At 33.3% G+C, this 11,237-nt stretch overlaps 1 protein-coding gene across 7 annotated transcripts in view; it reads left to right on the top strand.

Moving 5' to 3' along the window:
* Positions 1-11,237, top strand: part of LOC110029789 (cyclin-dependent kinase F-4-like) — a 25,795-nt gene that overhangs the window by 9,936 nt on the left and 4,622 nt on the right. For 2 of the 7 annotated variants that reach the window (XM_020732229.1, XM_020732222.1), the window contains exons 1-4: positions 3,114-3,227; positions 3,332-3,400; positions 3,470-3,559; positions 3,640-3,778. In XM_020732229.1, the coding sequence (XP_020587888.1) occupies positions 3,126-3,227; positions 3,332-3,400; positions 3,470-3,559; positions 3,640-3,778 (400 nt within the window). In that variant the 5' untranslated portion in view covers positions 3,114-3,125. Of the gene's footprint in view, positions 1-14; positions 68-2,183; positions 2,587-2,668; positions 3,053-3,113; positions 3,228-3,331; positions 3,401-3,469; positions 3,560-3,639; positions 3,779-11,237 lie in introns of those variants that run through there. The other 5 variants (XM_020732228.1, XM_020732226.1, XM_020732225.1 and 2 more) reach the window with 5 other exon arrangements.

The following is an 11,237-nucleotide window of genomic DNA, read 5'->3' as shown; positions in this document are numbered from 1 at the left end:
GTTTTTTTTTGCAGCAGCTTCACAGCTGCTTCTTCAAACAGCTGCAACTACCTCAAACAAACATGTGGTAAGAAAACTTGCCTTCACTGTTCAAAGCAACGAACAAAAGCCTTATTTTACATGCAAGTAATTTAGTATACGTCAAATTTTCACTCTAGCAAATGAACCCTTAGTTTCTTGCAAAATTAGCTATTTATATTTTTCCTTCTAAATATCATCATTTTTATGTAATGGAGCCTGATTTGGTAAGGAGAAGCATTCAGGGGTGGAAAATTTTGTGCCAATAGGTGGAAATCTGGTTGCCTAGCGCCCGACCAATATTCCTTAAATAGAAACCCGACACCAGCAAGCAGAAGCCTCGAGCCTAGAGAATCATTTCCAGCATTCCGGAAATAGTCCAGAAACTTGGTGCTCGGGATAGGCATTCCAACGCCCAGAAGAATGGCCCTAGAGCCCGAGCTCGTAGAAAGCCAGTGCCTAGATCACACCCTGAACCCAAGCGCTCGGAAATGACACATCAGCTCCTATAATTGATTCCTGCGATTCCAAACTTAAATTTTTTGGTTCTTCACTGTTGGAAGGGCAAGCAAATAGCGTGAAGCAGTGTCTGCGAGTTGTGAGTGGATTTCTGTGAATTTCTCTTATTTGATCAGTAGTGGAGGAGCATTCGTGAGTTCCAAAATTTTAGAGAGGATTTGAGTGTGGTGTAATCTACACACATCTCATTTCATAGTAAATTCTTAATGCGATGTGACTCCATTATTTTTTTTTCTAGTTTTCCGGTTTTCTTACGTTAAATCTTTTATCTGACTTTTAGGTTCAATTTTTTGAGTTTGGAATATGGTATATGATATATTTCTGACATAATACTCACCCTAAAACTTTTTTTTATTCTTGCTTGGAACTGGAATCATTTTTGTAGGTTTTGGACTAACAACGTTTGATTTAAGCTATTGAAATATTTTCCTGAATAAATTCCTCACATTTATGGACGTCAAGTTTGTTGTATACTTTTAAAATGCATAGTTTTGATGAACACCACTTGTTTTTCTTTTTATGTTCTTTATGACCTTAATAACAAATGGTCCTTCCTTTATATAGTCACTATAAGTTCATTTTCATATGCGTAATGCCTATTGCTAAACGTCTTAGTTTTAGGCTAATGATATTGTAAACGTTTTGGATTTTTATCACGTATCTCATTATAAGAAAGTTTGTATTTATTACAATTTTTGGGTTTTTGTCTTTATCACTTTATGTCAGCTCTCAGTTTAAATTTATTCTGGTCTTGATTAAGCTAACTGGATCTGGAAGCTAGTTTTTTTTTTTTTTTGAAAGTCTACTATTTGTATTAGACCATAGCAACACTTCAAGTGCATTTATTTTGTTGAATTTATCTTTCACCACCTAAGAGTTACTAAGAGATCGTTTGTTTACCTCTAGAACAATGCAAGTAAATCCCTTTAAAGAATTGCTTCTAAATCCGCTGCATTTGCTTTATTTTCTCTTTTTCTAGTGGAAAATGAACTGTGTTGTTATTTAGTTCCACCAAAATGTTTCTGCAAACCAAGCGCAGTATTTACTTTACATGCAAATACTATGCATAATATTCTACAAAAACCTAAGGCCCCTAAATCTGGATGCTAACATTAGTATCCTCATATACATTTAATGTTCACCACTTTTTACTCTATTTTCAGCTTTATTTTATTTTATTTTTGTTACTATTTGTTATCCACTTTTGAGTTACCTCCTATCTGTTATTGTGGAGTTGGGGCATCTTTTAATTTATTCATTGCTTTATTCTCTTGTTTCAAGCGTATAAATATTTTGCATCTTTTGCATATGAGGGTTTATCATTAGAAGCTTCTAGTCACCAATATAATCTTTTATTATGCTTATCAATGGTTAAGGTCATAAATCTTATTTCTTGGGTCATCATCTGTGTTTTTTCTCATTTGGTTATGTTTTGTTGTGATTTTGGTTGTCAAGCGGGCATCACAATTTTGCAACTGTAAAATGTTATTTTGTGTTGAAGCATCATTTCCCTTTCTTTGTTTTGTGAAGCAGCCCCACTTTTCTCTGATACATTCTCCACGTGTATTTATCTTTCACCATTTTTACATGCTTGACACAAGTTTTTTAATAGTATAATTCTAATGGCTTTTTCATTTTTTTTTTAGGCTGTGCCTGTTTGTTCTGTGTGCTTGACTATCTGCAGCAGGAAATGGGGCAAATGCAACTTGGGTCAAGCTACTGTCAGTGTGGAACCTTTTTCGTACAGAAAGTTCCTGACTGGCGTCTTCTCGTTCTCGGAAACTTCCTTCTCCTCTCATTTGTTAATTGTACTTAGGGGTTATTTCTTGTTCCATGACCACAACGGGCATCACGACGATACTATCTATCCTGAAGTTGTTCGGTCCTGAGTACTATAAAGCATTCTGCTACAAGTAATCCCCCTTAGGTGTGTTTCTTTTTCTGTTGACATGGTCGGCCTCTTATCTTGTATCAGCTCAATTCCAGTTGTTTTTTCTGAAGCTTTGGGAGCTTTTATCCAGAAGTATGGCTCTGTTTGGTGTGGTTCAGGTAATAGATATTTAAGTGATTGGAGTTGGTAAGTATTTATATTTTTATTTGTGATTGAAGGTTTTTTAATCCTCTGTTCCAGGTTAACGGCCACAAAGATTCCCTCTTCATCATTTATCCTTGTTTATAAATGCAAAATTACTTCAAGCAAGTATGCTCAATTTTCACAAGCATGGGAATTTGTGCAGCTTGCCAAACTTGCTTGCTGGATTTGGGCTGTTTCTTGTGGCTTTGTGATATGTCCTATTTAGTCTGCGCGGTATCTCAATTTTTCATTTCTTAAAGTGGGTTCTAGGATTGGAATTTATATTTAGAAGGTGTTGGAGCAGCTGTTAAGTTGTTGCATCTGGAAGTGGGCTACTATAGTCAGATCTTTTCAGTTGGACTCTGTCCGCACTGAGGTGCTTGTGATTTCTAAATAAGAGTTTGGGGTTTTATTATTTCTTCAACTGAGAAGAATGGAACGGTAAGGCATTTTGTTTTTATGCTATTTTTTTTTAATCGACTTGAGTTTTTCAAATTAGTCTTTATGCAATCCCATGATGTTGGTTTTTAAATGCAGCTATTTGGTTATTAAGGAAGTTGGATATGGAACATTTGGTAATGTCTGGAGAGCTGTTAATAAAGAGAGTGGTGAAATTGTATGTGATTCGAATTTAGTTTGAGAGTGGTTCAATTTACCATCTATAACGGAAGCCTAATACTTTGTTTCTTTGCATCATTCCATGTATACCTTGCATCACAGGTTGCCATTAAGAAAATGAAGAGAAAGTATTACTGTTGGGAGGAGTGCATGAATCTTCGGGAAGTTAAGGTAATATTTGTTGAATGAATCCATTCATTAGTTGGATCTTACATTTAGAGTGAAATCTCTGTTTTGCAGGCACTTAGGAAAATGAACCACCCTAATATTGTGAAGCTTAAGGAGGTCATTAGAGAGGACGATGTGCTGTACTTCATTTTTGAATATATGGTATGCTGCTTTTGTAATTGAGCTAGTTTTTATTTTGTAAAATGTTAATTTTATTGACTTTTTTTTTATTATTTCTTCAGGATTGCAATCTTTATCAGTTTATTAAAGATAGAGATGAGCCATTTTCAGAGTCAAAAATCCGAAATTGGTGCTTTCAAGTGTTCCAAGCTCTTGCATATATGCACCAGCAAGGCTATTTTCACCGGGACCTTAAGCCTGGTATAATTATTTTTGGTTTTTGTTGTTTATGACCATATATACTTGTGGTAGGCTGTTCATGTCGCCTGCCTCATACTTATTAATTTTTAATTTTTCAATATATCATTAATGCTGTTAATTTAACTAATTTGTCTGTTGCTATCATTTCTTTTATCAACCCATTAATATGGAACAAAACCTCCTTTAATATTAAAAATAGTACAGATATTAAATTTGCGCTTGCACAACCAACTTATTCACAAGTGATATATTTATTTATTTTTTTTGCTTAACGTTGTGTTAGGATAGAGAGTTTTGAGATAGAGGGGAGTTGTAGGACAAGAGAGGAAGATTCCATTATATTTTATTCATCAATAGCTTTTATTATAAACAATCCCTTTTTGACGAATAAAATTTATAAGATAATATCAAATCAATTTAACTTTAAATATAATCACATCTAGACTTGATTCAAATTTCAAATCAAATATTATTGGAAAGAATAATTAAAACTTAATCTCAATTAAGGTCTGTTGACCATGTATGCCATGCTCATTTCTTAAATAATGAACATTGTATGGATATCAAGACATATTACTGACATAATGTATGAACTTTTATCGGTTCGGCTTGCTCAGCTAACTCTCTAATAAGGAAAAAAAAAAAAAACTATTTGAATTAAAATGAAGACGAAATTATTCTTAATTGAAATCTTTGTAGAAAATGTTAAACCTAATTCTTGTTTTGTTTCTATCTGTTGGGCCTTGAAGAGTTACTTGATATTTATCTAAAAGCTTTTTTTCTTGAAAGTTTGTTGGTCATGTTGGAGGTGTAGATGGAGGAATTACTTCATGAAATAACTTGTGAATATGCAACATGTACAAAGTGAATACAAACAAAATTTGGAGGCTTTGGATCAGGTTGTTTGAATGCATTAGACGTCTGCCTCGAAATAGTCTTAGAGGATCCCAAAATGATAGTACTGGTGGCAGCAATCGCAGCACAAACTACAAAATTTGGGCACTGAGTATAAAATTTGTGGATATACAATTGATAAAGGGTTTGGGAGTAATATTGAAAGTCGGGATTCACGTTTTATCTTCATCTGCAAGGTTTGGGAAGTAATAGTAGTGATTGAAAGTTATACAAGTATTATAATAACCTCTAACAACGTCTTTTGTTAAGCTCTAGCTTCAGCTTCAGCATTGAAAGTTATACAAGTATTATAATAACCTCTAACGTCTTTTGTTAAGCTCTAGCTTCAGCTTCAGGTTAAGCTTAACATTTAGAATATAATAATTAAGTTTAAATCTTTGCTCAACTTCAACCACATCATCATGCTTAAACTCAAATGCTCAAGGGGGACGATTAATTAAATTGTTAGCATTTGTGCATTAGGAATTGAAGAGGTTGGATAGCGATATAAAATGAGTCATCAAGTTTTTCCTTTGATGAGTATAGGATTTGCCATATTCTTCCTAATTTTTAGTATAAGGATTAGGTGGGTTGGAATATATTGTAGAATTTCAAGCATTAAGTGAGCTAGGACGTCCATTTGCATGACCCATGTAATATCTATAGAAATAATCAAACGCAATGCCCACTGCAGGAATCTATTCATTAAGTTTTTCTTTAATAAATATATGCTCCATCACTTCTCTTTACAACAACATTAAAAAGTTTTCGATGGGTTGGAATATGTTCATAATTAGAAGCTTGAAGAGACTACAATAATAATTTGCACAACCATTTATTTGTAGACATAATTGATTGCGTTCTCAACTTTATCATCTAAAACCTTTAGATAATATTTTGTCCAATATTCTTCAGCCAAATCTAATTTATATCCAAATAATCTTCACTTGTGTTATGGAGATTTTGATGACCTTTAATGAAATATGTCAACAAAACAATAACTTCAATTTCATAATGAATATTGACAGCTTTGGAACTCCATAAACTTGTGTGTTTATCATATATTGTTTATATATAAACTATACATCTTGAACATTCCAAATTCTTGAGTTTATTTGAAGTTTTGAATTATGAAACGTATGAAATTCAAAAAGTTTGAAACGATTTTTTAAGAACTTGATATATTAATCTCATGTATTTGATGTTGACCACTTCATGCGAGATAAGGAATTGACTATGCAAGCAATTAGTAATATAGTGGTTCGATGTTAAAGTGGAGGATGTACCTTCGTGTTCGAATTGAAGGAGGATTGACCAAATATTTTCCTATTTCTGTTGGATTACATCAGGAATCAGCTTTAAGCCCATATCTTTTTGCTTTAGTAATGGATGGTCTTACCAGACATTTATAGGAGATGTACCTTGGTGTATGCTTTTTGCTTATGATATCCTTCTCGTGGATAAAACGAGAGAAAAAATCCAGGAAAAACTTGAATTATGGAGGTCTACATGGAGGTCTACATTGGAGTCTAAAGGCCTTCATTTGAGTAGAACTAAAATTGAATACATTGAATGTAATTTTAGTAGTAGTAGCTATAGTGACAGAAATGTAACTTTGGGTGATCAAATTATTAAAAGATGTGAAAGATTTAGATGTCTCGGGTCTGTTGTTCAGATGAGTTCAAAGCGATGGTGATATAGATGGAGATGTTAATAGTAAAATTCAAGTTGGTTGGTTGAAGTGGAGGAATGCTTTGGGCCTTTTGTGTGATAGAAAAGTACTGCGTAGACTGAAAGGAAAATTTTATGGAGGTGAGACCTGCAATGCTTTATGATGTAAAATTTTATAAGACGGTGGTGGGACCTGCAATGCTTTATGACGCTGAATGTTGACCTCTAAAAGAGAAGCATTATACTAAGTTAAGTGTTGCCGAGATGAGAATGATTAGGTGGATGAGTGGCTTTACACTTAGAGACAAAATGCGAAATGAATATATCCGTGATAGGGTTGGTGTAGCTCTTGTGACGGACAAAATTAGAGAAAGTCGTCTTAGATGGTTTGGTCACATTAAGCGTCGACCATTTGATGATCCGATAAGGAGAGTAGATATTTTAGATTCGACTTATGTTAAGAAAGACAGAGATAGACCTAGGAAGACTTGGGCTTATTATTTAAAAAAATGATCTTAGTTTATTAGAACCAAATGAAAATATGACACTAAATAAGACTCAATGGAGAAAAAATGATTAATGTAGCCGACCTCACGTAGTGGGATTAAGGCTTTGTTGTTGTTTTTGTTGTCGTTGATGATGTTGAAGTGGAGGCTTTTGCAGTGGCTTTGCATTGTATAGGGTCTAGAGTTCATTAATGGACGGATGGGCGTCCGTTTCACAAAGGATCTGCTAAAGTGAACGTGCAAGAAAACGATTGTGATTTGATGGGATGCATCAGTGGAGGTATCACAGAGTTAACACAAATTGGATGATGCGCAGAAGTAGCAGGTTGTAGATGAGCATGTATGAATATTGAAGAGAGTAACTTATAGGCGCATGGAATGTGATGCATAGACGAGGCATTATGTGGAGAAGCGATGGAGTGTAGTATAAGATCATGCTTATGCTGAAGGGGTACAACACTATTGAAAACTTGTCGCGATCAACTAGGGGCATGATTGAGTGTCACATTGCAAGTCATGATTGAGGAAGTCTTATACCAAATGATGCAGGCAAGAAAAACATGGAGGGCTAGGTATTATGAAAGTACGACATGAGAACAGAGTTTTAAATTGCACAATTGAGTATTGAGAACTTTTTGTCATTGAGATGAGGCACAAGTCTTGAGTCATTTTGAGTCATATGCTTAACTTTTAAAGCATTGAATTAATAAAAATAAATCAGTTAATAGGTAACATAACATCAAAAGATCATATTCGAAGTAATTTCCACTCTTTATTCAACAATATAAGCAGTCTAAGTTATTGAGATTATAATTTCTAACTACAAAATTCTCTCCCATTCGTATCTAGTGAGTTTCATTGCAATCATTATTATATTAAGTTGTTTCTTCCACTGCATCCTCGATTGTGGTTACAAGTGTGAGTGGCGGCAGTGTGCGGTTGGGAGTTAAGGAGATGATTGCAATTTTGATTTATTGTTCTATTTGTTTTAAGGCTTTGGTGTAGAAAAATAATAAAATATGATTTATTTTAAATATTAAATTTATTATTTTAAATTTAACATAAACAAAAGTTTAGTTTTTGAGGTTTCTGCCTTTTATAAATTGTATACAGGTGAGCTGTACTTCTCAGTAGGTTAAGCTGAGGGCAAGTCTTATGGAATTTTTTTTAAAATTATATTGAGGTGGACCTTGCGATGCCTCTTATTGCCTGATTTTGAACAATGCCTGGGAGAGAGAGGGAGGGAGAGAGATTTAACGTAATTCATGCATTGTTTTGTCAATCACAAGCCGTGACTATCTGCAAATCAATTTCTTAATTTACTTATGCAGTTTTTAAACAATATATTTTCGAAAAAGATAATTTAATCTGATTTTGATCAAATTATAGCAGAAATTTCTATCATGTAAATTTTGAACTAATTTACTTATGCAGTTTTTAAACAATATATTTTCCAAAAAGATAATTTAATCTGATTTTGATCAAATTAAAGCAGAAATTTCTATCATGTAAATTTTGAAATATACCCTAGAGATCAAATTAAAGCAGAAATTTCTAAGTTCGTGTAAATTTTGAAATATACCCTAGATTTAAGCCCTGCATCGTGCGGTGCTTCCAAAACTTTGGGTCCTTGTTGGTTGGCACTTAAAACTTGGAAAGTTAAACTGAAAAAATTGTTTTACTTTTTTAAGCCATAAGATTCAAATTGTCTTTCTGATTGGTTAAATTTCAATGATAATAATTTTTGGTTTATTTTTGAGCTTTTTTTTTGGTGTAAGGAAGTCTGAAAATTATTATTATTATTATTTTGATTTGGGCTGGAGGTTGCTTGTCCAATGGGTTGCTCATGTAGGTCTTGAGCTTGTTAAGGCCTACGATCTTAAACAACTGATTCTAATGAGCCATTGCCAGCCCGTAAGTCTAGTTATCACACTGTTGTTGGCCTCTTGCCAGTAAAACTAGTAAACTTCTCAAATTAAAATGAAAATAAAGTTGATGGAAGATATTAAATGCACGACCTCTAATAAGATGAGAAATCTTTTAATTTAGTACTAGCAATATTTAATCATTTTATAGTTATCCTGATTTTGATTAAGCTATTATAAACTCAAACGAGTTTCAAATCTAGCAACATTGTCTCGAACTCTCTAAAAATTTTGCTTTTAGTGATCTTTATAATATATTAGATACTAAGGAGGAAAAATATATGTATAAACTAGCCAAACAAAGAGAAAAGAAAAGTAAAGATTTAACTCAAGTAAAACGTATTAAAGATGAAAATAAAAAAGTGATTTTTATAGAAAAAGATATTCAACATAGGTGAGTGATTTATTTTGATAAACTTTTTAATAAAATTTCTGAAATTATGAACGACTTTAGTGATCTTAATATCGTTAATAATAATAAAATATTTCATTTTAACCGTCGCATTAGTAAAAAAAAAGTTGAGGAGGCTTCAAAGAAAACTAAGGGTGGAGAGTCTATAGGACCTGATGATATCCCAATTGAAGTGTGGAAATATTTAGGATATTTGGGAGTTTTTTGGCTTACTAAACTCTTTAATATTATTTTAAAAACTAAAAAGATGCCTTAGGAGTAGAGGAAGAGTATTTTGGTCCCCATTTTTAAGAATAAAGGGGTTGCACGAGTGTGCAAATTATAGAGGAATTAAGTTGATGTGTCATATTTTAAAATTATGGGAGAGGGTAATTGAACATAGGTTAAGACGTATTACAAAGATTTCTCGTAATCAATTTGGATTTATGCCAGACAGGTTTACTATGGAAGTTATACTTTTATTGAGAGGTTTGATGGAGAAGTTAAGAGAGGATCTACATTTGATTTTTATTGATTTAGAAAAAAAAGCTTACGATAAGGTTCCAAGAGATTTCCTTTGGAGAGTTCTTGAGAAGAAAGGTATTGATATGACCTATATTCAAGTCATTAAAGATATGTGTACTAGAGCTGTTACTTGTGTTCGAACTGAAGGAAGATTTACCAAACATTTTACTATTTTTGTTGGATTACATCAGGGATCAGTTTTAATCCCGTATCTTTTTGCTTTATATATGGATGGTCTTACTAGACATTTACAGGAGGATGTACCTTGGTGTATGTTTTTTGCTGATGATATCCTCCTCATGGATAAGATGACAGAAAAAGCCTTGGAAAAACTTGAATAATGGAGGTCTATCTTGGAATTTAAAGGCCTTCATTTGAGTAGAACTAAAACTGAATACATGGAATGTAATTTTAGTAGTAGTAGCTCTAGTGACAGAAGTATAATTTTGGGTGATCAAATTATTAAAAAAAATGTATGAACGATTTAGATATCTCGGGACTGTTGTTCAAATTGAAGTGGAGGAATGCTTCAGGCCTTTTGTGTGTTAGAAAAGTACCGCTTAGACTGAAAGCAAAAATTTATTAGATGGTAAGTACCGCTTAGACTGAAAGGAAAAATTTATTAGATGGTGGTGAGACATGCAATACTCTATTGCGCTGAATGTTGGCCTTTAAAAGAGAAGCATAATACTAAGTTAAAGTGTTGCCGAGATGAGAATGATTAGGTGGATTAATGGCTTTACACTTAGAAACAAAATACGAAATGAATATATCCGTGATAGGGTTGGTGTAGCTCCAGTGACGGACAAAATTAGAGAGAGTTGTCATAGATGGTTTGGTCACATTAAGTGTCGACCATCTGGTGATCCGATTATGAGAGTAGATGTTTTAGATTCGACTTATGTTAAGAAAAGTAGAGGTAGACCTAGGAAGACTTGGGCTTATTATATAAAAAAAAATGATCTTAATTTATTAGAACTAAATGAAAATATGACATCAAATAGGATGCAATGGAGATAAAGGATTCATGTAGCCGACCCCACGTAGTGGGATCAATGCTCTGTTGTTGTTGTTGTTGTTGTTGTTGTTGTTGTTGTTGTTGTTGTTGTTGTTGTTGTTGTTGTTGTTGTTGTTGTTGTTGTTGTTGTTGTTGTTGTTGTTGTTGTATCGTGCAAATTTCTTGGTTTGATAATGTTAACCAACTTTATGTGGCCAAGTTGGTTTGGTTGATCAACCTGCATTCTACATTTGTTTTATCATTTATGTTAGAAATTCTGTATATACTAGACAGTCTAAATTGGCCTTCATTTACAACTCACAAATGCCATCATTAAGTCCAGGCTTGTGAAAGTGAATGATGGGCTTTAGAAGGATTCCATTAAATTGGCTTAAACGAGTTTTTGGCCACCCTAGTACATCATTTATTAGTTGAAGAAAATGGAAGGAATTAAGTGTAACGCCAAGAAAAAGAAAGTTGTGCAGAAATTCATATACTTTTTCTATAGAAGTGAAAGGGTGGGAATGCGCTGAAAGACAAAATGAGGCTG

The sequence above is a fragment of the Phalaenopsis equestris genome, unplaced genomic scaffold (genome assembly GCF_001263595.1).
Source record: "Phalaenopsis equestris unplaced genomic scaffold, ASM126359v1 Scaffold000604, whole genome shotgun sequence".
NCBI classification, from domain to species: Eukaryota; Viridiplantae; Streptophyta; class Magnoliopsida; order Asparagales; family Orchidaceae; genus Phalaenopsis; species Phalaenopsis equestris.
Note: the sequence above shows the minus strand (reverse complement) of the source record. Positions and strands in the feature narration are given on the sequence as shown.